Source organism: Emys orbicularis, chromosome 9 (genome assembly GCF_028017835.1).
Source record: "Emys orbicularis isolate rEmyOrb1 chromosome 9, rEmyOrb1.hap1, whole genome shotgun sequence".
Classification (NCBI taxonomy): Eukaryota; Metazoa; Chordata; order Testudines; family Emydidae; genus Emys; species Emys orbicularis.
The window spans coordinates 102,317,128-102,344,178 of NC_088691.1; the positions used below are offsets into that span (position 1 = coordinate 102,317,128).

Here is a 27,051-nt window from a genome sequence, read left to right on the forward strand (position 1 = left end):
TTTTTGGTGACTCTTTGCTCTGTGGCAGATGAGTTCCTGGAAGCTTGTGCTTGAGCAGGGGTGGTCTGCAGAGTTCTGGGGATTTGTAATGAGATACGGAGTGTCTGCCCCTAGAGCACTGGTTCAAACCCCATCCAGGTCAGGTGTGGTCACCTGGAAGCTGTTTTGTGGTCTCAGCTGGTAGCTACCTCCCAGCTGGCACTGGAGACTGAGCACCCTCCCACCTGGGGTTAAAGCATGCTTGCCGGGCAGCTTCAGCAGCTGCTTGTGCTTTGCCTAGAGCCGGTCAGTCCCCAGGCCTGTGGGTCTGATCCTTGCACCAGCACTACACTCGTTCAGTAGGAGAGGCGTTCTCACTCTCACGTGCCCTGTGCTGCCTCCTGTGTTTCTGGGCCCTGGAGCCATAAGCGTGGGACTGGGGGAGTGGTACAGCGGGGCAGTGCGAGCTGCTCTGCCGGTTGAGTTGACACCAGTGGTCCCTTCCCTGTTCCCAGTGCCTGGAGCTATTGCATGTTCCACCTCACACATGTCCAGTCCCATTGCTCTCCCCATTCCTTTGTGTGTGTTCAGTCGTCATTTTCATGCCAGCGGCAGCCAAGGGCTTCCCTTCTGGGATAAGTCAGTCCTCAAGTCATTTGGTCTCTGCCGCAGCCCATCCGATCCCAGGGGCTGGCTCACGGGACGGCAGCCTCCCGCAGGTGTTCACCTCTGATTAGGCTGGCTAGAGGCAGTCCCTCAAAGAGCTCTGCCCGTGTGAGGACGTGAATTGCCTCACCCGTGCATGCGGAAGGTGGGGCGCCGGGCACCGCACGTATAGGTCACCGTCACAACCCTTCCGTGCTCTGCTGGCTGCAGGGACCGGAGTCCTTAGGCCCTGGCTGCTGCAAAGTCAGGGACTCCAATGTGCATGGAAGGCTCCGTTCTCCCCAGCTATAATCAGAGGCTAGAGGGAATCCGCTGATTCCCCCCACATTGTCCTAGGCATCCTCCAGGACTACTGAGTCCCCGGGATCCCATTGCTCTTACCCTAGCCACTTGCCCTGTGGCCCAGCAGGACCATCTGGGGGGTCCTCTCTGTCAGAGGGGGTGCTGCTGAAGGCTAGGGGGTGCAGTGTGCTCCCCGACTCTGGGCTGAGTGCTCCAAACAGGCTCTGTTGTATTTCCCAGCCCTGCCACCAGAGGAGCGAGCAGGGCCTCCTTCCTAGTTCTGCCCCTGTCCCCTGCTGCATTAGCTGGAGGAACAAATGACTCCTGCACTTCCCCGGCTCTTGCACGCTGTCCCATTGTCCCTCTCCTCCTGAGCGCAACGCGGCCGCAGGAGCTGCCGATCCAACAGAGGAGCAGCTCTTGGAGATGAATCCTGGCAAGCTGTTAATTGCTGCCTGTTGTCTGCCACCTTGCCTTTTAGCTGCCTGAAGTGCCTCGCCCCGGGACTGCCCCCTCCTGGAACTGGCCTGGATACAGTATAGCTCTCTGCCCCCTTTCTCCCCAGGGATCAGCTGGCTTCTCTTCTCCCCCCTTTGATTCCTTTTCTATTTTTTTTTTTGGGGGGTGGGGGTGGGGGGATGTTCTTGTGATGTCCCGTTTGCTCCCTTCCACTGGGTCCTGAGGGGCTGGGGTTAATCACCTGGATGGGCCCTTCTGCTATTGACGAGTGTCCTTGCTCTTGTCTCTCTCAAAGAATCCCAGAGTGACGCCTCGAGGGTGCCGGGTCATGTCTCCGGCTCCACCCAGAGCAGCGAAGTGAGCACGCCCAGCTCCCTCTACATGGAGTACGGTGAGTTGAGCAGGGGGTGAGTGGAAAGGGTTAACCACTGGTACGGCTGGGTCCTCGTACGTTTGCGGGGCAGCTTTTGACTGTGCACATGTGGGGATTTGCTCGTGAGCATGGTGTCTCGTGTGTGTGTGAGGCCAGTGCTCTGAAATCTCTGCCTCTCTCTAAATCTAAGAGCAGCTGTGAGGGGCTGGGGAGCACAGCTGAGTGGCCAAAGTTAAGCAGCTGTGATCTCTCCCCAGTAGGGATCAGATTAGACTGTCCCTCTGCAACCTGCCTACTGTGGGGATCTTGCCCCTTCCTCTGGTGGTCACTGTCAGAGGCTGGATGCTCAACTGGCTCCAGCCATGCGTCATCTAGTCTGGCAGTTCCTGTGTTAAGGCCAGCATGGTGCCGCATGTCCCCGGGCCGGCTGGGGCCGTGTAATGGAATCGTGCCTGGTCTGATCTCTGACTCTTTAGCGTTGTGGGTTTGCAAAATGCCTCTGCCTCATTTGCTTGTCTTTTGCTTTCCTAGATGCTGGCCAGTACCTGAGTTCGGGGGAAGGGATGTTCCGAAGACCCTCAGAAGGACAGTCCCTGATCAGTTACCTCTCTGAGCAGGACTTCGGCAGCTGTGCAGACCTGGAGAAGGTGAGAGAGAGCCGGGGAGTGATACAGGGGTTCCTTGGTTGCTGGGTCAGTGACTCTGGTTCCACCGGCAAGCAACCCCCAGTGTTAGTGCCGCAGCATTTCCAGGCTTAGAGCTGCGCAGAGAACTCGCCGGTCTCCTTTCACACTTCGGTTTGCCCTTTGGTGTTGATAGCTTGGGGCTGCGAGCACGGTTGCAATGCAGCGTGAGCTTATCGCCACTTGCTGGGGCTCCCTGCGCTGCGTGCTGCTGTCTCCCCCGAAGTCAATCCGCTGTTTGCTCCAGCCTTAGGCAGTCGGGAAGTGTGGGGGGGGGGGGGGGGAGGGGGGTTTCAGGTATAAGGATCACAGAGCATTTCACCCCCCCCCCCCCCGAGTGCAGGTCAGGAACAGTGATGCTCCTCTCTATAAGCCCCATACTGTTCCCTGGCTGATGTGATCCTGTGCTGTTTAACTGTGCAGAGCCGCAACCTGCAACTCGTGTTGAGTTGGGAAAAACCAAAGCCAGCTGCTCTCTTTGGGTGCTGGGTGCCGTGTGACCTGCGGGCGGTGGAACATTGGAGAGTGGGGCTGTCACAGTGGCAGGGCTAGCGGCACCTCTGTCCCCTTTCTCGTCTCTGAGTGCACCCAGTTCCGGTCCTGGGCCTCTAACCCTCCCCTGTCCCGGAAAGGAATCCCTCTCTGAGACTGGGATGCACTCGCAGTGCCCTGCATACACCAACTGCCCTGAAGGCCCAGCTGGGTTTCAGGCTCTTGCCTTTCTTTGCGTTGGGCACCTGTGACCATGAGAGTGACCCCAGCCTCCTTCAGACCAAGTGTTTTTCCTTAGCAGTTGGAATACAACATGAGAGAGAAGGATTTAAAAATACCCAACACACATCTGTCACCCCTAATGTCCTACCATCCTGTAATGGTGACCCAGGCAGGCCTAGATTCTTCAGACACCCCGCCAGCTTCGTGTGTCTCGGTCTGGATTTTCCCTTTGCCCCCGAAAGAGTCCTTTCAAAGCCAGCCGGGACTCTTTGTTCTCCACTAGGCTTCTCTCTGCGTTGGCGGGCTTGGGCCCCCAGTCAAACTACTCCCATGGGCTATGGGGATCGAGCCCAAGTTGTCAGAACAAATAGTTCTGGTGTCATCCCTCGAGAACTCTGAAGTGGGGTCTGATAGGTGACCATCTTGAGGTGTCTCCTTCCTGTCTGGATCCAGCTGGTCTCCTAGCACAGTGGTTCTCAAACCATGGTTTTTTTCCTGTGGGTGTTCCAGCCCCGGAGCACCCACGGAGTCAGCGCCTATTAGTGAAGTCTTCCTCTACTGTGGGAAATCCCAGATAGCCGCCTCTACACGTAGCAGGTTCTCTACTGCGGGGTGTAGGGGATGTAATGCTGCATTACGGAGAACCTCAACTTCCCGGCTCTCTTTCAATGGTTTGGCTTCTGCCTCCCAGGAAAATGCTCACTTCAGCATCTCTGAGTCGCTGATCGCCGCCATCGAGCTGATGAAATGCAATGTGATGAACCGGCGGCTGGAGGAGGAGGAAGAGGAGAGTGACAAGGAGATTCAGGAGCTCAAGCAGAAGATTCGCATCCGGCGCCAGCAGATCCGCACCAAACACGTGCTCCCTGCCTACCGGGAAGTGGGCTCCGACAGTGAGTGCTGCTTTTGGGGCCAGGCTGGGGAGAGCAGGGGCTCGTTTCCTGTCAGTCCCTGAGATGCTGTGTCAGGCACCAGGACGCTGCGGGAATTCACCTTACACTAGCTCTGAATTGATGGTGACTCTAGTGTGGAGGGCCTGCTGTCACTGGGTCTGTCTGGGTATTTATCATGTACACACCATGGTGGTGTCAAAGTGCAGGACGATTCTGGGTCCGCGCTGGCACCCCAGTCGCCCAGCACTACCCGCCCTGGCCAACTCCTCTGTCAGTTCTCAGTGTCGCACTTAAATTACCTCTGCTGACATTGGGGCTACGTCTCTCAGACCACCTGCATTTTGCCCCTCCAGGCTTCGTGGCTACAGACAGTGAGTCCCAGTTCAGCTCCCGTGACTCCATGTGGCTGTCTGACTCGGGCTCAGCAGAGGACGTGGAGGAGTATGAGATAAGAGGTAAGATGGGGCAGCTGCACCAGATGGAGATTTGGGGCCAACCTCCTCCTTGGGGCTACACCGGGGAGGAGCACGTCCCTTTGCATTTAGAGATGGCCATTCTAGAGTAACGCTGAACTGTGAGTTGAGCTGGGACCCCTGATTCCACCCCTGGACTGCGGTAAACGGATTCCCTTTGGATAGGTGGGCTTGTGCGCACATAAAGGCTGAATGATTTGCCTCTGAGAGCTCTATTAGGGTCTTAACAGCCCCTTCATTTGCTGTGTTGCTGGCTTCCTACAAGAGATCCCTTTCACGTGTAAAGTCCTCCGGGAGGCTGGGAATGGTCAGGCTGAGGTTGGGGAGCTAAAGGATTTGAATGCCAACCTGCGCTGTCCTGCTCTTCCCACTTGAACCAGCCACGGACTGGACAAATCAGTCTCGGGACTGTCCGCTCCCGTTGTTAAACCCTGTCTTTCTGTAGCAGGGGCAATGGGCTGTGTACAGACCCTGACCTCCAAGGTACTTTGCTCACACAGAGTCAGGCTGGCTCCCATGGGCTAGAGTGCACCCCGCAGGACACAGGCGCCCACTTCCCCTCTAGCTGGGGGGCGCTCGCCCTCCTCGTCGTCCCCCCCCAGTCCCCGCCCCCACTCCACCCCTTCCCCCAAGTCCCCGCCACTGCTCTGCCCCTGTCCCACCTCTTCCCTGCCTCCTCCCCCAAGTGCGCCCCGTCCCCGCTCCTCCCCCTCCCTCCCGGAGATTCCTACACGCCGCAAAACAGATGTTCGCGGCAGGGAGGAGGTGCTGGGAAGGAGGGGGGGAGGAGTTGTTCAGCGGGGCTGCCAGCAGGTGAGAGGCACTGGGGGGACAGGGGGAGCTTGGCTGCTGGTGGGTGCTGCTGAACAGCACCTACTAATTTTTCTCTCCGGGGGTACTCCATGGCTGGAGCACCCACAGTCGGCGCCTGTGCTGCAGGAAACCTGGCCTTGAGCCCTCTCCCTCACCTCCCTCCTGCATTGGTCAGGATAGACCCTTCTTGTTGCTCAGCAGTGCCCCCTCTGGCTGACTTGAAAGGTACATTAACCAAGCACTCTCCAGTCTTCAGCTGGGACAATGGTGGTTGGACTGGGGGCGGTTCAAAGGCCCCTGTGATGGACACCCTCAATCTTCCTGATCCTCTCTCCATGGATGTTGATAGCATAACCCCGGTTTGGCCCCCTGTAGCTCAGAGGTTTGACTTGATAGTGCAGTCCAAGGAGGGTGTTTGAATGCTGTCCCTGGACGTCTCCCAAAGGGCGCCAGCAGGCCCTGCTCTCTTGCCTCTGTGTTGATACCCTTTCTCTGTGGCCGGGCCGAGCACTGAAGCGAAATGTTTTGTCATCACCATATTATGCAGATGGTAACGATGGATCTAACCTGATTCAAATGTCCAAGAACGGCCTGTCAGTGTCAATGGCTTCCTTGTTTTCAGGTAGTACCCCAGAGTGCACTGCGCCGCGCGTGTGTGTGTGTGCGCTTGTCCGTGTGCGTCGCCTGGGCGTGTCAAGGGCCCACAGGGAGAGCAGAGGCTCAAAAGCTGCTGCTAAAACTCAGTTCACGCTGCATCAGCAGGCAGGCTTCAGACCAGACACCAAACCACCAGCCCCCAGCTTAATCCACCAGCTACTACCCTTTGGCTGTTTCCCCTCCCAGGGCTCTGTGCCGGTAGCTGGCTCCTTGTGAGCTGCTCTCTAGAATTCCTCAGCTCGTCCTTCATGCAGGGGCCTTTGGGAACAACCAATAATGTCATCTGAGTGGCAAAGGGAAAGGAGCTGGCGACGCATGCACTGGATGGCAGATAGGTGGGAAAATATAGCGAAGGTCTCAATTGCTTGGCTGCATGCCCAGGCTCTGTGTTGCCACATTACGGTGGAACATTGTGATGTGCCTAGAACATCAACAGAGGTGCGTCTGGCCTGGCAAGTCAAACAGCAGAGCAGTGATTCAGTTTAAAAGTGCTGCAGCCATTAAAGGTAAGGGGGGAGGGATAGCTCACGGGGGAGGGATAGCTCAGTGGTTTGAGCATTGGCCTGCTAAACCCAGGGTTGTGAGTTCAATCCTTGAGGGGGCCATCTGGGGCAAAATCAGTACTTGGTCCTGCTAGTGAAGGCAGGGGGCTGGACTCGATGACCTTTCAAGGTCCCTTCCAGTTCTAGGAGATAGGATAGGATATCTCCATTAATTAATTATTGGCCACATAACTGCTGTAACCCAAGAGATGAGATTAGACCACTCTACTGCAGAGAGACCAGCTGTGCTTTAAAATGTAGCTTCCCTACAGCTCCCAGCCCACTGCGATTCCAAGACAGACAATAGCTCCGTTGATCAGAGGTGTTAAAGGCTTCTCTAGGGACACAGGTGCTAAGGTGTCAGAATCTTCGTGGTGCGTAGGCTGTGAGAGGCAGAGAAAGCTGGGGCCTTGCTTTTAAAGTGATGGCACTGTCACGAGAGCTTTTCTCCGCCAATGCAGCACTAGTGAAAGGCTGACTCCCTCTGTAGCCTTGAACTGTGGTATGCAACCTATCCTTTAAATCAGCTTCTGTACCAGTTGATTGGAGAAGAGCTAATGTGACGCCAATTTTTTTAAAAGGCTCCAGAGGCGATCCTGGCAATTACAGGCCGGTAAGCCTGACTTCAGTACTGGGCAAACTGGTTGAAACTATAGTAAAGAACAAAATTGTCAGACGCAGATGAACATGATTTGTTGGGGAAGAGTCAACATGGTTTTTGTAAAGGGAAATCATGCCTCACCAATCTACCAGAATTCTTTGAAGGGGTCAACAAGCATGTGGATAAGGGGGATCCAGTGGATATAGTGTACTTAGATTTTCAGAAAGTCTTTGACAAGGTCCCTCATCAAAGGATTCTTAAGCAAAGGAAGCTGTCATGGGATAAGAGGGAAGGTCCTCTCATGGATTGGTAACTGGTTAAAAGATAGGAAACAAAGGGTAGGAATTAAATGGTCAGTTTTCAGAATGGAGAGAGGTAAATAGTGGTGTCCCCCAGGGGTCTGTACTGGGCCCAGTCCTATTCAACATATTCATAAACAATCTGGAAAAAGGGGTAAACAGTGAGGTGGCAAAATTTGCAGATGATACAAAACTACTTAAGATAGTTAAGTTCCAGGCAGACTTCGAAGAGCTACAAAAGGATCTCTCAAAACTGGGTGACTGGGCAACAAAATGGCAGATGAAATTCAGTGTTGATAAATGCAAAGTAATGCACATTGGAAAACATAATCCTAACTATACGTATAAAATGATGGGATCTAAATTAGCTGTTACCACTCAAGAAAGAGATCCTGGAGTCATTGTGGAGAGTTCTCTGAAAACATCCACTCAATGTGCAGCGGCAGTCAAAAAAGCGAACAGAATGTTGGGAATCATTAAGAAGGGGCTAGATAATAAGATCGATGATACGCCCACATCCTGAATACTGCGTGCAGATGTGGTCACCCCATCTCAAAAAAGAGGCATTTTGGGTGGCTGTGCCCAAAGCATGTCACTTGAATTGGAAACACCTAGGTTGGAAGATACCATATTTGGAGTGGGGAGAGGGGGCAGAGGGGTTCCTAGTTCTGACACCTCAGCCTGCTGGGGAGGTGGGGTTCAGATTTGAATCCTCCCGCGAGATGCCTGCTAAACACTGCTCACCCTGGCTGCATGTGCTGGCCCTGCCCCAGGTTGCTCGCCCTACAATGCTCACACAATGCTGTACATGTGCGCCCTCTGTTTGCTTGGGTCTGTCTTAGCCTGGGATCTCTCAGAGCCTTTCCATAAGGACCGAGAGAGGCTGGTTTCCTCTCGCATTCAGGCAGTGATTCTGCTGCGTGGGGAGGCCACTTCCTCTCTCTCTGTGTAGCTACAAAGCTTCGGTTGTTACCGGGTTGTAGATAACATGGGTTTCCTAGTCCTGAGTGCACCACCTGCTAGCAACAGGTATCAGACGGGTAACTGCCTGCTGCCAAAGGGTTATGGCTAATCCTCTATCCTGGACTCCCTGTTGACTCAAGTCTAGAAAGATACTTGAAGGAGACACTTAAGATTTAGCCCAGCGTTTAACGCATGCACCCCTGTTTCTTAGGTTGTGAGTATTTGAGATCAGGGCCTTTGTTGTCGTACCCTCTGGCTATACAAACAGCTGTCCTGATCCTTTGGAAAGCCCTACACCCTTTCCCTTCCCAAGGACTGACCCATGGAGAATCCCACCTTCCCTGCTGAAAAGATCCCAGTGCTGGCTGGGCACTCTGGGTTTCCCTGCTACTATGTGCTGCCCCTCTGCTGTGCCCCGCTGCTCCCTCCTTGGGAGCTGGGACTGAAACTGACAAGAGTCCTGCAGCAATCAGCAAGCAACTCGTCTATTTCAGTACCCAGCCTACTTGGGGGAGAGGAGTTGAGAGCTGAACCAACAACTACGCACCCATTAACCAGACCCAGCTGCCTCTCTAGGTCTCCTCTTACCTTCCTTGAGGGGGTCCCTATGGATTTTGAGGGTTGGCCTCTTTCCTGTCTTGATCTATCATATTTTCTCCCCTTTTCTGTAAGTGCCTTGGTGTTAAAACCCAAGTTTCCACCAATAGGGCAGTCCAAGCCTCCCTAGCCAAGCCCTGCCTCACGCTGCTCGTGGGCTTGGCAGGACAGTACAGACAGGAGATGCACAAGTCAACAGTGTTTTTAAGGCTGACTTGGGTTTCCAGGGATAATGGGACCAAATCCAGTCTGGATGTAAGCAGGATTATTCTCATGACTGGTGGGAATCGTACCCACTTACCTCAGGGCTGAATTTGATCCGCAGTGTCAAGATGTTTCACCAGCCCCCTTCTAGGGGCTGGAGTGCAAACCCCAGAGGAGTTCTGCTGCCGTCACTTCCCAGTACAGTGTAACCCCCAAAGCTGTGACATCGAGGAGCCTGAATTGCTGAGCGGCTGGGTCCAGTTGCCAGCGTCTAGTGGCCACGTTCCACCATGTTTAAACACTGTTGTATGGTGGCAGCAAAACCAGCTCTTAGAATTCTTTGAGCGCATGAACTGAACCTTGACTAAAAGGGAACCCGTGGGCATAATTATTATGGGCTCTCAGCTAGTCTTTGACAAAGTCCCTCACTAGAGAAGGTCCGGGGATGAGCAGCGAAATGCTGCCATAGATCAGGACTGGCGTATGGACAGATAGCAAAAAGTAGGAATAAGTGGTCAACTGTTATGCTGGCCAAGGGTTAGCTGTGGTGTAGGCCAGCCCAGCTAAGGGTCCGTGTTCAGTAGTTATTAGAGATCTGCAAGGGGGCAGTGTGAGCAGTGTGGTGGCAACATGCACAGATGCTACACCTGGATTTAAGGTCCTCCCCAGTAGGGTGGAAAGTGATCCTTCTTTGTGGCCCGTTTGATCCTGGGTGCCTCAGCAGAGGGTGGCCAGCAAGGCTGCCGACCACTGCCACTTGCCGTGTGGCTTTTGTGACATTGACCTGTGTCCACTGGGAGATGAACTCAGGTCTCCAACTCCTGCCACGTGGGCTGCTGACAAGCCATCGGCATATGAGCTGGGCTGGTTTGGAACCAGAATAGTAGCGGTGAAGGGCCTGTGTCCCATCGCCAATCCCTTGCAGTGTTAATGCTGTGCATAAAACCTAATAAGCTACTAAACTTCTTAACTAACCCCAGTGTCCCGCCCTCCCAGCCCCAAGTTTGTGTGCGTGTGGATTTCTCTAAGCTGCGTAACCGCTAGTAGCTAGTGTGTGCCCTGTACAAACCGTAACATTTCCACTCTAACCCCACCGTAGTTTCATCTCTCAGCCACAGGTTATCATCTCTCCCCTGTAGATTGACCAGGTGACTGACTAGTTCACATTCCGGACTTTCTAGCTGCTGCTTATTGTCACTGGTAGAAATAGGTGCTGTAGCTCACGTGCTTTTACAACAGTGTGATGGTTTTTCATGCAAAACTGCTTTGCCTTTGTTTAAAATAGGAGTAACTCTCTGCTCCGCCCTCTCTCTTCTTGATGCAGATGCGGACATCAAGCGGGATGCAGCGTCTAGCAGGAAGTCTTTCCTCTCCTCGGAATCCATGTATGTCCCACCGCCAGAGCGCGAGTCTTTGATCTTCACGGGGGCTCAGTAGGCTCAGTTTTGGGGACAGTCCTGGGGGGGGGGAGGGGGGAGAGAGATGGGCAAATGGAAACTTAAGTTGAATGCTGAGGGGCTTGGGAATTCCCTGCATGAGGGACCGATCTGTGGGTTGGGCATAGATTAGATTCCACACAAATAGGTCTCTTCTGCCACCGACTCCTCTAATAAACTGTCAGTGGAAGGAGAAGGGGCTGGGACCAGGAACCACGGTGAATTAGGAAAGACAGCCCAAGGCGATGGGGACACATACATTCCCCACCTGCCCCCACCAGGCTCCCAGTCAGACCTGAGGTTCACCCCAATCTCCCACCAGCCCATTTCTGTAGTCTTACTTGAAGTCCTGTGTTGCAGTCACCATCCTTACAACCAGGAGCTGGACAGGACTCCTCATCAGTGCTACTCCTTAACTGGCCAGAGGAGGCGCTGTTGAGTGGCTGAAGGCACTCCTCCTCCCTAGGAGACTGAGCCATCTGCCTCCTCATTACTCTTCCCAGCTGAGGGGGAGGATGGGTCATCACAGCCCCTTGGAAATATCATTGGTCTGTTATCGCTGGCAGCTTTCCAGAAGGCTGGGGGCAGGGCCCTCTCTGCCTGTTGGACGACATGTAAAACTAGGCCCTGCTGGCAAAGATCACGTCACTTTATACTGTGTGTTCTCCCGTGTCTTGTCGGGATTCCAGCTTTGCTCGTTCCATTCTGCCTCCCAACCCCCCTGCAGGCTCTGTGATGCCCCATCCCAAAGTGCTATGCCCTGGGTGCGCCCCACCCCAGAGGTAGCCATGTGGAAGAAGTGATTGCTGTATGTAATTTGTGGGTCTTACTTGAGACAATATGTTCTAAGATGAGTCGTCATTGTCAGTGCAAACTTTCACAAGTGGGGCTGGGAGGGTCACCAGTCAGGAGACCCAGGCTTTGATCTCCTTTGCACCCTGGCTGGGGGTGGGGGGTTATGCCCCGTCTGTTGTGGTGCTGATCGTCCTCTCTTGCTGTGCAGATCCCACTCCTTCCTCCATTCGAACTCAGCGGAGGCCGTGGCCATGGGCCTGCTGAAGCAGTTTGAAGGGATGCAGCTCCCAGCCGCTTCTGAACTGGACTGGCTAGTCCCAGAGCAGGATGCCCCCCAGAAGGTAGGCGTGTGGGGAGGGGTCTCGCTGGGGGCAGTCGCACTGATGCATAGAGGGCGCGAGCACGGAAGCTGGATACGAAATCAAGGGGATTCGTTTAAATCTAGAGGGCAGAGAACCCACCGCCCACACCAGCGAGGGAATCCTTTGCATGAAGCTCATATCTGGTGCTTTCTGCCAGTCCTGAATGCAGGGCTGCAGCCTGTCTCCACCTCCCCGTGGCTGTAGAAGAGGAGGGAAGGCACTGATCACGTCCCTCACGTACTCCCAGAGCTGTGTCCCTTCCACACAGTTAGCTGCAGCGCTGCCAGGCGGGTGCCTTGCACTCTTCTGGCTCCTGTAGTCCTTGTGTATGAATAGGGAGAACAGGAGGACGGGGATGGTGGGTAAGATCTAGGGAACGGCCAAGGATCAGCACCCTGAAGCAGCACAGAGTCAAGCACAGCGGCCCTCGGCCTTCACCAGCAGCCCGGGGGTGTCGCCCACGCAGCGCCTTGACGGGCCGTTTGCTGTTGGTTTTCAGGGCCCGAGATGGTCTCTCAGAAAGCTCTTTAAGCGTCCCCAGTGGTATAAGAAAAGGCAGCTCTCTAAAAAGCTCCGGCGGGTATGTTGGGAGTGGAGAGCGTGCCCGAGGGGTACGTGCATGGGGCACACGTCACGGAGTGTACTAACCGCCCGGACTAAACACCCCCCCGTGGCATGGAGCAGCGGGTGGCATGGCTGCGGCTGCCCCACGGTTTGGCGTGGGGTGTGAGAAACTCAGCTGAACGTGGAGTTGTTGTCGTCGCTGATTGAACCCTCAGCTGTGACCGGCTAGAAGACTGCTCCCTGGCGTGTTGGGAAGCGAGCGGTCGCCATGCTAACGGAAGTGGCAGCTAGCGCCCGTATAGCATGGGCAGGCGCTGTGCAGGGCTTTCCCATATAGCCCCGCAGTCTTGACCCACAGCCTCTCCAATCTGGGCTCCTCATACCCAGCTCTGCCCAGGCCCCTCAATCCTGAGCCACAGGCTGTCACTGTTCTAGTGCCTAGGCCTCTCCTGAGGTAGACGCTGCCAGACTGCTCCGTTTTGGGGTACTGGAGTTGATCAGTGTCAGAGGGGTCAGTGTGACGGGAGCGGAGGGGTTTTGGGGGCGTTCTGTAAGGATGCCGCGGCACTGCGCGTGGTGTAAATAGCATGCAGGTCTGTGCGCTAGCACTGCCCCGCGGAGCCGGTGGGGATGAACCTGGGGCTTGCTTTATTCTTTGTGCCCTATAGGCTTACATAGAATACCTGCTTGTCACGGATCACTGCCTTGCCACCCCCACGCTGAGCAGGGGTCCTGCTGGGCAGCAGTGCATTGTGGGGCATGACTGTCGGACTACTGTTTAAAATAAAAGACTGGCCCCCCAGCCACTGGCCCCAGCCCAGCCTTGTCCGCCTGAGCCTGGAGGGGATCCCTGAGGTTTACTGTCACCTGCTTGGTTTTCTCTAACTCAGGGTTGTTTGTGAGGCATGTTCTGTTGTCCTTGCTGCGGGGCTCCTGTCCTCTGGCTAGTGTGGTTCTGCTCTCTAGTTCCCACGCAAGTCCCCTTGGGGGTGAAGCTAAAGAGCCACCCCTGGTGTCCGTCTAATCGATCAGTCACGGGGCAGCTACTGCGCTCCGAGCTCGTCGCTGGGGTCACCCAGACTGCTGATGGGGGTCGAGGAGCCAGTCTGCTCCCCTCCGCTGCACTCAGCAAAGGCTGCGACAGCCTGAGAGTGGCAGAGTCGGTGCTGGGCCTAGAGTCCCAGAGCATAGAGCTCAGGCAGTCAGTCACAGTGCTACTGCCCATGGCCATCTCCGCTAGCACGTGACTTCATCCTGTCCTGTATCCCTCATGACCCCCCGGCTCCGCTCCCCCTGGCTTTGGAGGTCACCCCAGAGCCTGCTGCCCTCCACGGGCTGAGGGTGGTTCTCTGGGGTGCTGAGCGGCCTGGAAGCTGCCCCGTTCTCCCTCACAGCTATTTCTGTCCTCCCGTGAGCTCTGGGCCTGTCAGACCTGCTCGGTCCTTACAAACCCAGGTGTGATCCTCATCCTGGAGTCCTGACACCTCTGGTACAACCTGGAGTGGCTGATGCCTCCCCTCTGGGTGTCCTTCTCTTTGGGACAAGTGCAGACCTTCATGCTTCTGGAATGCAGCCTATGCCCCAGTGAACCCCCAGTGCTGACATACCTGCTGCTCGCTTCGGTGAGAGCCCATAAAGCGTGCCCTGCTCACAGAGAGGCTGGAGCAGCGCCCCGTAATGGTCTGGGGACTACCTTGCACCAGAGGGATACACAGAAACTTGGGGGGATGTGAAGGATGTGGAGGAGAGTAGGGAGGGGAGGTCCAGCCAGGGTGAAAGCATCAGGCTGAGCGGACAGCACTGCATCCCCACTGCCTCCTCAGAGGCTCTAGGCACTTCCCAAGATGGGGTGCCAGCCCGCTACAGCATGTGCCGTGATAGTACAGCAGGGCACTCGGATCGGATGGGAATTGTTCTCCAGCTCCCCTGGGAGACAAACCACTCCTGGAGGGGAGGTGGGGGTGGGAGACGAGCACGCAGGCCGTTTCCCCCGGGATGGCGCTGGAGTTGCCCAGCAGGGCAGACCGGCGTCTGCCTCTGCAGTAAAGTTCAGTGTCTGACCCTCTCACCTGCCTCTTGCAGCTCCTGCCAATTCCGGACTCTCTGCCCATCTCGCCCGACGACGGAGAGCACGCCGACATCTACAAGCTCCGAATCCGGGTCCGCGGGAACCTGGAGTGGGCTCCCCCCCGGCCGCAGATCATCTTCAACATTCACCCAGCCCCAACGTAAGGAGCTGCGTGGGCTGCCCACCCCCTCTGGTCCCACAGAGGCTCTCCATGCCCCTCCGATCTCCCTCTCTGCTTCTCCTCTTCCCCCCGATTCTGCATCCTTCCAGCTGGGTAGGCCTGGGCAATTCACTCCAGTCACAGCCCTGTAGCTCCACTTCAGCCATCTGGATGGGCTGCTGCTTCCGCCGTGAGATGACGTCTCTGCCCCCCCTCCAAGCCCCTGTTGTTTCAGACCTGGACTGGGAATTGAGCCCTGCTTGGTGCGACACTAACCACTAGTCCTCCAAGTCTGGCTGTGTGTGTGTTTAAATGAGACCGGCCCTTCCCCCTTTGTCACTGTGTACTCAGTGCTCTGTGATAGAATTATTGTAGGACCTCCAAAAACACACCAACAGTGCAAAACAGCCCCAAGCGCTGCTGTTACAGGGCCCTGTGTGTCCAGCCCCCCTCTGGTGGCGTTCAGGGTACATGGCACAGAAAGGACATCTGCGACCCACGTTCCTGGCTGCATTTACAATAGATCCCCTGCCTGTGTCCTAGCGGGGGCATGAGGGGGGCCCACCTGCCCTGCTGAGCTGTTGTCTGTAGGTGCCTTGCAAGGGAGGTGTCACTACTCCCTGGCACTGTCGCTGGTGCCTGCACCCCGGTGCCCCTGTGCCTGGCACTTGCCTTGTGCTCTTGGCTGGTGTTGAGTGCCTGGCTGCCGACACCTCGCTCATCAGCTGAGGGGCGTGTGGGGAGCGTCGGGATCCACAGGGCACAAGCAGGTGAAGGCAGTTGCAGTTGGTGCTGCCCACCCGTGCCCCACACACACATGGAGCTGTGTCCACCCCCCTGGCCAGTCGCTGGGCGCTGCCTCTTGCAGCTTTCGCCATATCCTGCTGAAACCACGGGGTGGCTTCAAGGCAGATCCAGCCACCTGGCTCATTATTTATCTGTATTATTGTAGCCTCTAGGAGCCCCAGTCACGGGCCAGGACCCCGTGGCGCTAGGTGCTGTACAGAACCGAGCAAAAACAGCCCCTGCCCCAAAGAACTGACGCTCTAAGCTTACGGTCTCAGTGGATCCACTTGGCACTCAGCTGTTGGGTGAGAGGGGAAGGCCTAGTGCTCTCTACCCAGCTGCCCTCAGCCCTGCTGAGCCAGGAGAGAGCAGCCCCTCCAGCTCTAACACCCCTCTTCTCTCTGGGCAGGAGGAAGGTGGCTGTAGCCAAGCAGAATTACCGGTGCGCAGGCTGCGGCATCCGGACGGACCCTGGTGAGCGCTGGAACTCTGACCGTGACAGGAAACTCGGCCTCTCCGAGGGGGGGGGCTGCTGCATGCAGATGAGACAGGAAGGGGCAATAGAGACGGGGAGTCAAATGGGGGGTGAGGGGTGTGGATGCCAATGAGCTGGGGGATTGTGGGGAGTCTCAGTGCAGGGCACCTGGGAAGCTGGTGCAGCTTTCTCTGAAGGCCTGACACGAACCATGAAAGAAGACAGAAGTGGGGAACCGAGTTACCAATGGACAGAGCCTGAATTCACGAGTGGCCTTGTAACTAACACGTAGCTAGTAGCTGAAGAAGAGGAGTGGGCGATACGCCGGCAGCTGTGCTCCTGAGCACACTTTGTAGCGCGTGGATGGCTCATAATCCAGACGGGGACTGGCTCACAAAATAAGGAAGCCAATCATAGAGTGTGATGCAGTGCAGCATGTAATGGGCACGTGTGAATCTGTTTCAGAATACGCAGATCTGATTTATGGTGATGTATATTTTGGAGCTGTGGGCACCCTGACCCCAGCCCCTACACCTGAGCCTGCTCAGCTCAGGCGTAGCTTTGTGGAGTGCCAGGAAAGACAGCTCCGTGACAAGGCCAGATCCGAACGGAGGGTTTGGATTCCAGAGAGCTGGATGAAATGTTCTCCCACAAGTGGACGGGGTGTTCTGGATAAGCCGAGCAGAAAAGGGCTCGGGGAGTCCCAACATCTCCCAGTGAATGAATCTGCCCCGGTGTCAAAGGGGAGCCTGTGTGCTACCATGCACTGCGGATGGAGCAGCCTGCTCCCCCAGGAGGCCATGGGGACAGGGCAGGCCGGGGGCAGCCAGTCTGCCTCTCTGAAAGTATTAAAGTCCCTGGCCCCATCACTGAGCAGAGTCAAGTAAGCGAGGGTGGCTTCGCTCATTTGCGCTGCGGAGCCCCTAGTGTCTGCTCCGATCATTCCTCTTCAGTTCATGTAACGAAGCTGCTTTCCATCGAAATCCCCCAGGCGATCAGGCTGAAGGGGCCCCATACAGACACCTGCTGTGTGTTACCAGTAGAGGCCTCTGAAGCAATTGCTTGTCCTAAGTGTATAGCCAGGGATGGCTGCATGTGATCCATAGGCAGATCCGGGCCTCATAGACCGCAGGGAGACCACAGATCCCAGCATGCATTGCTCTGAGATGAAACAGGTGCCTTGTCTGCTGGGACATTTAGGGTATGTCTACACTGCAGTTAAACACCCACGGCTGGCCCATGTCAGCTGAGTCGGGCTCACATTACGGGGCTGTTTAATTGCAGTGTGGAGGCTCGGGCTGAGCCCAAGCTCTGGGACCCTGTGATCCCAAAGCCCGAGCCCCAGTCAGCTGACATGGGCCAGTTGTGGGTGTTTAATTGCAGTGTAGACATACCCATAGCATCTGCAGACTACATCACCCACCCGTGTCAGGCATTCGCAATCTGCTCCCCTTGCTCCTGATTAAACACAGACCTCTGGCTCCTGGGGAGGTGCCAACACGGTCCTTAGCTGGGCAAGGCCTGGGCCAGCTGGGCAGAAGTTAAACTCCCTCTCCGGTCTGCCAGATTACATCAAACGGCTGCGGTACTGCGAGTATCTGGGCAAGTACTTCTGCCAGTGCTGCCACGAGAACACCCAGATGGTCATTCCCAGCCGCATCCTGCGTAAGTGGGACTTCAGCAAGTACTACGTCAGCAACTTCTCCAGGGACCTGCTGAGCAAGATCTGGAGCGACCCGCTCTTCAGCGTGCAGGACCTCAACGCCGCTCTGTACCGGAAGGTGAAGGCTCTGAATCAAGTCAGGGTAAGACCATGTCCTGTGCTTTCCCAAAGAGACTGAGGGGTTTAGCCTTCTCCTGAGAGGCAGTTGTCACTCCCATCAATGACCCATGGAGCAGGGAGTAAGACCCACAGGGTGGAGTTTCTCAGGGTGGGGGCATTGGTGCCTTGTGGCGGGCACGCCATCTCCTGCTCTTCTTTCATTAGTGGGCCAGAATATCTGGCTGCTGCTGCTACTTACCCTTCTATATGGGGCCTCTTGTCCATAGATTTCAGAGCATATTACAAAGGTGGGTAGGTATCTCCATTTTACAGCTGGGGAAACTGAGGCACAGAGAGCTTGAGTGGCTGCTCGCGGTCACCCAGCATGTTGGTGGCAGAGCTGGGAATAGAAGCCACCAGTCCTGGGCTCTACCCACTGGAAATGCTGCCCCTCTCACATCTGCTTAGAGTAACCTCTGCAAGTGTCCAGCTCCTGGCAACCTTTCTGTTGGCAAAACCTGCCTGTTTGTCATTCCTTGTAATGTCCCTTTAAGGGGCCTGGTAGGTGACGTATGGAATCGGACGTTCCAGAAGATCTGAAGTAAGGAGGGAAGAGACTGTTACTCATTGGGGCCCAATCAGGATTTCTCTAGACTGATCCTGTCAGACGATAGCTGATGGGCAGATGTTTTAGAGGGAGGCTTAAAACCGCCATAATGCATGTTTCCATTGCACATCTTGCTCACTGTGCAATAGTACAGTGGAGAGGTGGAGAGGAATTTCTTCCTGACCTCCAGCTGGTCTTCAGTTTATGCCTTGAAACATGAGGATTGCTAGCCCTCCTGGTTTTATCCTAGCTGTTTAACTGCTTCAGTGCCAAGAAACCCAAAGCTGGTTGGCATCAGAAACCGCTTCACAAGAGCATGAGTTGAAACAGACTAGAATGGGTTTGGTTGAGGCCTGCAATTCTGTTTGTTTAATGACAACTTTATACTCTGTTTGTTTGTTTTTCCCCAGCTGTTGAGAATCCAGCTGTTTCGCTTGAAGAACATGTTTAAGACCTGCCGACTAGCTAAAGAGTGAGTACCAGGGTCCAACCAGAATTTAACTTGCATCAGTTTCAGTCTCTCCTGGCTGGCTGTCACTTGGCAGCTTGACATGTTAGCTGCTGCCCAGACCTCTGCCGGGTGGGGGCTTTCAAGGATCGTGGCAAAATGTTCAGCGGCATCGGAGACCAGTCCCCCCCGCCTCACCCCAGTCTCTCCCACGCTCCGCACTGTGGCAGGCCAAGCTCCAGTGCATGGAGCACTCTGAGAGCAGGCCAAGCACAGATGGGCCCAGCGGTTGGGTGTGTGACTAGCTTCCGCTGACGTTTGCTGGAGAAAGAGGGGTGTTTGAGACTGACCCTTGTGCTTCCTCTGTGTCCCTTTGGGATTCCCCACTTCCCAAAGGCGCTGCACCTTTCATGGTGATGCCTTGCGCGGTAGCTACCGCCTCTTGCTGACGGTGACTGAGTCAGGCTAAGTGGCCGTGAGGGGTCACTTGAGTGATGAGATGCCCCTCGCTTGGCACAAGGAGTGCAGACACAGTAACTGGCCCACGGTTTCCTACTAACCACTAAAACCCACCAGGCCCTGGGAGGGGCTCAGTTTCAGGGAGGGGAGGTTCTCAAACGGCTCAGAGTCAGCAGAGACGTGTGCCTCGGTCGTAGCAGGCTCTGCTGTCTGGGTGCCTCCCTCACTTGACTGCTCTCTAGACTGTGCAGGGGAAAGGACAGCTGCTTTGGCAGGGATTGGAGCAGCCCGAGCACCCTAATGGGGACCCTGGAGCTGAGTGGGACGTGCAGGTGTCGGCTGGGACAGAACCTGCTAAGCTAGAACAGGGTGCACGGATGAACTGGGAGGCAGACGCTATTGCTGGGTTTCCTAGGGCCCTGCCTGGAGGGAGTGGACTCCAGAGAGGTGGCAGTGCCCGCGTGGGGGTGGGTCACACAGTGTAATTGGCCCAGCGAAGTTGCCGTACTTCACACTCTCCATAGAGCGTTCACTCGCTGCTGTTTGGCGCTGAGCTCCGGTGTCTCCATCCCTGCAGGCTCCTGGATTCCTTCGACACGGTGCCAGGTCATTTGACGGAGGATCTCCACCTCTACTCCTTAAATGACCTGAATGCCACTAAGAAGGGGGAGCTAGTTCCCCGCCTGACGGAGCTCATAAAGGCAGGTACCCTGCACGTTGAGAGATGCATGGTGGGTAATTTTATCATCTTCTTCACTAGAATGTTTTTTATTATTACTGGATTAGACTTTACTGTATAAACCGCCAAGGAGCGGGAGCTGGCTTTATAAAGGCAGCAGCAGGATCTCCAGAACAGCTGCTGAGGGCAAACACATTTTGTGTTAGCTGTTCTCCTCCTCCAGTTAGTTTCTCATATGGTTGTTCTCCTGTATGTGTGCAGAGGAGTTTCCTTGGCACAAGAGATTGGCATTGAAGAATAACACAGCCAATTGGTTCCGTTTCAGGAAGAAGCTGCGTTTTCCCATAACCTGCAATGCACCCATTTGCCGTCTCCATGTCTGCTATATAAAACTGGGCTGTATTCCCCTCTGAAACGCATTGGGATGTGCTTTGTCACATTCAGGATGGGGAGGCAGCTTGGCTGGTGGTTAGAGGAGGGCACCGAGTCAGGACTCCCAGGTCCTACTTTCAACACTGCCACTGATTTCCTGCATGACCGTGGGCAAGTTGTGTCGCAGTTCTATGCCTCAGTTTCCCTACCAGTAAAAACAAGAAACTTCCCTACTTTGCAGGGGAGTGGTTGAGGCGTGCCTTTGAGAGCCTCCAGTTGGAGGATGCTGCATAGTCGTAGTAATGGTATCCAGCGGACAGAGCACCTTCCCTCTTGGCATACAGCGCTCCATGTCGCCTGGCCAAGAGATTCTTGGTCACCGTCACCACGGCTGTGGGTAACAGCATGTGAACTGCATCCCCAGGGGCCTGAACAGTTGGGCATTTCCCTCCATTTCATTCCCAAATGGGCTAGACATGTGCGATCTTACAGAAACAGTCCCTCTAACGACCTGTTTAGATGCAAAAGCCCTGCAGTAAAACAGACTGAGTGTCTGGGTGAAGAAATACCAAGTGGTGAGTTTCCAGGCAGCTGTGACTCCAGATAACAAACAGAAATAGGAAGGGATGCTCCAGTCTGCAGGGGAAGAGGAATTTGGGGGGCACCAGTGGGTCCTTTGAATTGTGGATTTCTCATCTCATTTTTTTGATTAACCCTGTCATTGCTGATCCATTTTATCATGTTGCAGTGTTTGTGCTTGTTTTAACTATTCTCCTTTTCTCTAATGAATCTGGTTTTAAGAGATGAAATTTAAACCCAGCTTGAATGCGGGGAGGGATGAGGTGAGGTTGGGAGATGGATCCCAGCAGGGCCGGAGATGTAACATTTGCTTTCACCTCCTCCCTCAAGGCTGAGCTACACTGCCAAAACGACAGTGGGGAGCTGGCTACGACACATTTGAGGTGGTGAGAACACTGTTGCGTTGTTTAGTGTAGATGGGACCTAATCACAGACCTGAGCCAGGCTGCAGCCCCGATTTCTCCAGGACTGTCGCCAGTTCAGGGTCCCGTCTACACTGAAGATGAAACAGTGTTTTAACTCTGTCATTGGCAACCATGGTGTAACCGGTTCCTCTTTAAAGTGTTTTTTGGAGGGTAGATATGGCCTTAATTTTCTGTGTGAAAACCCGGTGTGATGGGTGACTTCACTAATCGGCTTTAAAAACATTCCAAATGGGTCTCCTTGAGTTGCAGCTGTTGGCTGTGTGGGCCCCCCACGCGAGGGCAACAATGCCACTCACCGCCTGTGGGCACGAGTTTGGGGCAAAAGACCAGAGAGGCTGCCTTGGCCTCCGAGACGTTCCCTACTGAAAGAGGGTCCTTGTCCTGGAACTCCCAATCTTACTGGGAAGTCAAAGGGGACAAAACTAACTGGACTGCCACTGGTTTGGCAGGGTTGTGCGTGCAACCTACTGTGCAGACGACACCGTTGTGGGTGTGTTTATGGTACATCTTTTGGTATAACCGCTACTACTTACGTTGTATTGTGGTAGCATTGACAATACTCTGGCACAGCCCATGTACGCAGCAAGACATGGGCATTGCCCCGAAGCGCTTGCGGGTATGTGTGTAATCTAAGAGATACAGAATGCCTGGTTCCTCCACCGCCACCCAGCAGACAGGCGGCCCGGCTGTTTGGAGATAGTGCCATCAGCGTAGCTGCCTGTGCTCTGGGAATGCTTTTGGCCTATGGCGTCTCGCATAGACAATGTCTCCAGCCCCCTGGAAAGGTTGGAATCTCGTGGGTCATGTCCAGCAGCCAGGCCTAGCTTGTAGAGGGTGGGTGACCAGCTGCACGAAAGCTGCTCTCGAAGCTGGTGTCGTCGCATCCCGGCAATGGGATGAGCCTCTGATTCCCACGTTACTCTTGGCGCGAGATGTCTCTGAGCGCAAGATGTCTCCGTCTCTGACTTTGCCAGGGAAATCAGGTGCATTTGCCTCTTCTCCGGGGCGTTTCTTCTTCACTCCTCTCCCCTTCCGTTGTTACAGCTGTGCCAAGCCAAAGGCTTCATCTGTGAGTTCTGTCAAAAGGAGGAGGACATCATCTTCCCCTTCGAACTGAACAAGTGCAGGACGTGTGAAGGTGAGACGCTGGCATGCAAGGCGCTGGGAGCCACCGCTGGCCCTGGGCGATGGCTGGGCTGGGTCCCTGTCTCCTGGAGCGAGTTTAGTGCAGGTGGCAGGTGCTGCAGGGACTGTTCTGGAGACCAGGCAGAGTCAGGAATCACTGCTCTGCAGCGTTTGTCCAAGGCTGTAACCGCGAGTGCCTTGGCTGCCCCTAAGCATGGCCTGTCTGCACGGCGCTTGTTGGACGTTTGTCTAGCCACCTGGCAGCAAACCATGCTCAACCTACGCCTCTGACCTGCATCAGCACTCAGCTGACTCTCTCTAGCCGGTTTGACATGCTCCCTTGCAGGGTGGCCAGAACTGGGCCTGTGTATCTGGGGGTGGCCAGTAGAACATCCCAGAGTGCACTGCACCCAGTGCACACTAGCCGGCACTGCGGGAGAGCTGCACGCAGATGGGCAGCGTGCTAAGTGGGGGTGCAAGAAGTCATTTCCACGGTGGCTGCGGCCTGCCCTACACCTTATAAGCAGGTCAGATGCATGACACACATTTGGAGTATGCACTGGGCACAAGTCTCAGTCTTCATGGCCATTCTGACTTGGGTGCCTTTAAGGTTTCTAGCCAAGGAGTCCGGTAACCAAAGCGCTTTGGCCGTGTGGCGCTGGACTGAGACTATCCAATCATTTTACTGAAGCCCCCACGCCCTGGAGTTGGTAACTGGTTTTGGTCACTGTTGACCTGTGCTGATGGCCACGTGCACAGTAGCGCCGTATGCCGGCACCAGTCCCCTGAGCCATCCAAACCGCCCTTGGCAATCTACAAATGTGGCCGTCCCTTTAAAATTAGACTCTTTCTTGCCACAAGTGTTTTCAGTGAAGGCCTTTTGTTTGTGTCACCCTGGCCTTGGCACGGCAGGAAACCTTTGGGAAAGGGATGAGATGCAAAGTGAAATTGACCTATCTAACATTGCTGTCCAAAACTGAGTGAAGTGCCCCAAATTCCTTGGTTTCCAAGTGCATGCGGTGGGCTGGGTGATTTCCAATCACGTGGGCGCCATCCCTACTCCAAAGATCTTTCCGTTTAAGAACCACGTAAGAGGCGAACCAGTCAGAATTGTAACACCTTGAGAGCTGATCATCCAAGGCGTTGGTAACACGCTCCGTCCCTGGCCAGTGACTTAGCGTCCCTCCCGTTGGGTGTGGGCAGGCTGTGCCCGGAAGGGGGAGCGTGCCGACGCTGCCAGTGTATGTGGCTAGGCCCCAGCTCTGCACTGATGGCGTTGCTTTCTCTCTCTCCCTCCCTCAGAGTGCAAGGCCTGCTACCACAAATCCTGCTTCAAATCCGGCTGCTGCCCCCGGTGTGAGCGCCTGCACGCCAGGAGAGAGCTGCTGGCCAAGCAGAGCATGGAGTCCTACATCTCAGACTATGAGGAGGAGGAGGAGCCGCCAGAGGCAGTGGCTGCGACATGAGTGTGGTGGCAGAGGGCGAAGAGGAGACCAGCGGATGTATTTGCGTGCGTGGCCTTCGTCACCAGAGACTAAACTAAGGACTAACCTGACTCTTTCACAATAAAGGAGCCCGTGGGAGGGCTGAATTGTGGGAGATCTCGGAGCAGCTGGCCCTCACGCGCTGACGGGATCGGCTTGGTTTGCTTCAAGAGAGCCGGTTTCTTTGCTCTCTACACGATGGTGTTGGGGACGGCGGACTCCGGACGCTAGTTCTTGCAGTCGTGATCCTGCCGAGGTGGACACGCTGCTGCCTTTGTACAGGGTCCGGCGGCGAATCCTGTCTGTGCCACACTCCGAGCGCAATGAGCGTTTGTATGCCAGTGTGCTCCCCTGGCCCCTTAGGGAGGAGCTCAGCTAGACGCTGGCTTAGCCGGGAGGTTCTTGAGGAGCTTCCACCAGTTAGGAGGTGAAAGCTCCTGTCTAGCTCAGCTCTCCACGGAGGAGTAACTGGAGTCCTGCTGCTGCCTAGGCTGGCTGCCTTGGGGCAAAAGAGAAGGGGCTTTTGCCAAGTCCTCTGCCTATAACACGCCATATCCTTTGCCGCTGACGTGACCTTTTTAACAGTCCCTTATTCAGAACTGATATGACTTGATTTGGGGGCGGGGGGAAGAAGCAGCAGCAAACAGCACCTTGTCCTCTGCCTGGCAGGAGCCGTCACGAACTGTGGATACCTGCTGGGCTGGTAGATCAGGCTAGAGCATGCGGACTGTATGGGACAAAGGAGTTGATCTGATTTTCCCTTCGACCCGGCCCTGCTTTAGCTGCATGCAGGCTGGGGGAGAGATCTGTGCCAGTCGCTGTCGGGAGCAGCCCCTGTCTCCGCTATTGATGTTCGGTTCCTCAGACTGTGCCTGGTGCTGACGGAGTTCCCACCTGCTGGGTGAAGGGCTGGGCTTGTCGGCCCAGAGGCGTGACTGCCACCTTTCCCACAGCGCTAGGTGCCGGGAGATCGCCCTGTGCGATGCTCTGGCACTGGCAGCAGGTGAACAAGGGGCTTCCGCTCTCTGGGCCGGAAGGCGGGGAGGCCACAGACAGTGAGGAAGCTGCATGCCCAGTGCGGGGAGAGGAAACGCCTTAGCTGAGCCGGAGGAAGCAGCTGGTCTGAAGCTGGCTTCTCTCTGCTGACCTTGCAGGAGATGAGCTGCCGAGTGCTGCTGTTACCCTGGACTGGGGGCAGTGTTCCCCCGTGTCTGTCTGGCTGGGCAGTTGCTCTTAGATCCAAGAGCAAGGATCAGTTTGAACACAGCCAGAGCTCAATGCCGGGGTGCCAGGCGGAGTGGGGGCTCCTGCACCAGGCCCATTGCTGGGCACTCAGGTGACTCCACGTGACACTCACCCCCACTATTTCGGAGCTTGATGAAGCCACAATCAGTCTCAGTGGAGCCTTTCTCCCATCCATGCTGCACCCTCAGTGTAATGTGTCCTCCCTGCAGTGGATTCTGGCCAGGCCCATTCCAGACCTTGGCGTTGGTGTGCTGGGCTCCCATGATGCTGTGTGGCCCCAGGCTGTTCTGTGACTTGCACCTTTCACCTCCTGCTAACAGAACGCTCGGGGAGGCAGACAGAGCAGCAGCTGACCAGGCCCCAGGCTTCAGCCAGCTGTTCTTCAGTCACTCCCCCTGGATCGGGTGCCCGTTGGAGTGACTGAGTAATGAGCGTGTCTAGCAGGACCGCCAATAACCTGGTAAAGGAGCCACCCCCGAGCACACTGTGATGCGGAGCGCCATGTAGTCAGGAGATTAGCCCGGTCCAGAACTTCTCCCCAGGACCCCACGCTCCTCAGTCACTGCCTAAACCACTTTGCCCTGCTGAGCCGTGTGTTTGTGTGGAGGGGTGTGGTCGTCCACAGTGCCCACTGGCTGCCCCCGGCCCAGCGTTCCTCAAAGCTGGTATCAGATCAGTCCCCAGAGCAGGGGTAAAGCTGTTTATTTGCCATCCGGAGCCCCCACAGAGAGCCAGTGCCCCAGGCCAGCTCCTCTTCTCAGTGTATCCTCTCAGTTGGGCTGAGCTTTGTGTGTATATAGTGTTGTTTTAAGTTGATCTCTTTTAAAGGCAATTGCTCCTGTCTTTTTAATGAGCTGCTCTCGTTTGAGTTGGTCACTTAGGGCCAGATTTTAAAGCTATTTAGGTGCCTAACTCGCGTTGATTTCAATGGGAGCGGGACACCCCACATCTTTAAAAATCTGGCCCTTAGTGTCCATCGCCAGCAGTACGGGAGGCATTTTCTGCCTGGCATGGACAAATTGCGCTCCTCCAGCACGTCATGCTAGCTCCGTCTGGGGAAAGCTCCTGGTAGGGGATGTCCTGACACCCAGCTGAGCCCGGGCAGAGTCCTGTGACGTGGCACGGACGGGCAGCGTACTGGTAGTTGGTGTCATTTGGGGGAGTGTCCAGAGAGTCTTCAATATGGAGCTGCAGCCTGTAGCAACTCCCCGTTGGGGTATTCAGTGCTCCCTCGGGGCTGCACGCGGTGAGTGGACATCTTTGCACGTTGGGGCTTGTGGTCTCTGCAGGTAGTGGCTGATCTCGGCTCCGGTTTATGGAAGATGGGCGTGTCCCTCGGCACACGGGCACGTTTCCAGCGCGGCCGTTGGCTGGGCGCTCCATGTAGTCGTGTACGTCGAAAGGCGCGGTTTGACTCGTGTACGTGTGAGAGGTGGGGGGGTCGTGGGGGTGATGGTGGCGGCTCTCCCTCAGCTCCTGCCCTGATTGGTGGCTGGCACTTCAGGCCGAGCGCAGGGCGGTGCTGGGGCTCTAGCCCCTCGTGGATCTGGCCCCGTTCATGCCAGTGGTGAATCCCTGGGAGAGCTGCAGAGGCTGGGGCCGAAATGAAACAGGCTGCAAGTGCCCTTGGAAGGAGGGAAGACTGCCGGGGCGGTCTGAGGGCCGGGGAAGGCTGGCTGCGTTTGGGCTCTGTCTCAGACAGGATGCGCTCGAGGAAGCAGCCTCTTCCCGCCACGCGCCTGTCCGTTATGTAGGTAGGTTGACTTCCTTGCAGCTGCCGTTTCCTCTCCTGCTGGAAGGCAGCAGACAAGAACCTGGGTGACTCTTCGTAAGCGGCAGCTTGGTGGGACCGCTGTTGTTGCTCCGGGGCTGAGGCTGATGGTGGAACCAGGTTCAGATCAGCTGTTCAGTGAGAGATCTCCATACTAAATGTATCTGGAAGCCAAGGAGCGACTGCCGAGGGTGTTACCCCACGGAGCAGGCAGCAACGGTAGGTTAGTATTCAGGGCAGGCCTGGGTTTT

General features: G+C 55.6%; 1 protein-coding gene across 1 annotated transcript in view; it reads left to right on the plus strand.

The window, feature by feature from the left end:
- RUBCN (rubicon autophagy regulator) overlaps positions 1-23,766 on the plus strand; it is a 39,142-nt gene extending 15,376 nt beyond the window's left edge. Inside the window, exons 8-22 of the mRNA XM_065411066.1 lie at positions 1,682-1,777; positions 2,291-2,406; positions 3,848-4,049; positions 4,403-4,504; positions 5,883-5,957; positions 10,523-10,583; positions 11,638-11,770; positions 12,291-12,371; positions 14,438-14,583; positions 15,779-15,843; positions 17,411-17,649; positions 18,624-18,685; positions 19,698-19,851; positions 22,220-22,313; positions 23,603-23,766. Of these exons, the coding sequence (XP_065267138.1) occupies positions 1,682-1,777; positions 2,291-2,406; positions 3,848-4,049; positions 4,403-4,504; positions 5,883-5,957; positions 10,523-10,583; positions 11,638-11,770; positions 12,291-12,371; positions 14,438-14,583; positions 15,779-15,843; positions 17,411-17,649; positions 18,624-18,685; positions 19,698-19,851; positions 22,220-22,313; positions 23,603-23,766 (1,790 nt within the window). The remainder of the gene's footprint in view (positions 1-1,681; positions 1,778-2,290; positions 2,407-3,847; positions 4,050-4,402; positions 4,505-5,882; positions 5,958-10,522; positions 10,584-11,637; positions 11,771-12,290; positions 12,372-14,437; positions 14,584-15,778; positions 15,844-17,410; positions 17,650-18,623; positions 18,686-19,697; positions 19,852-22,219; positions 22,314-23,602) is intronic.
- The last annotated feature ends 3,285 nt before the right edge of the window (positions 23,767-27,051 follow it).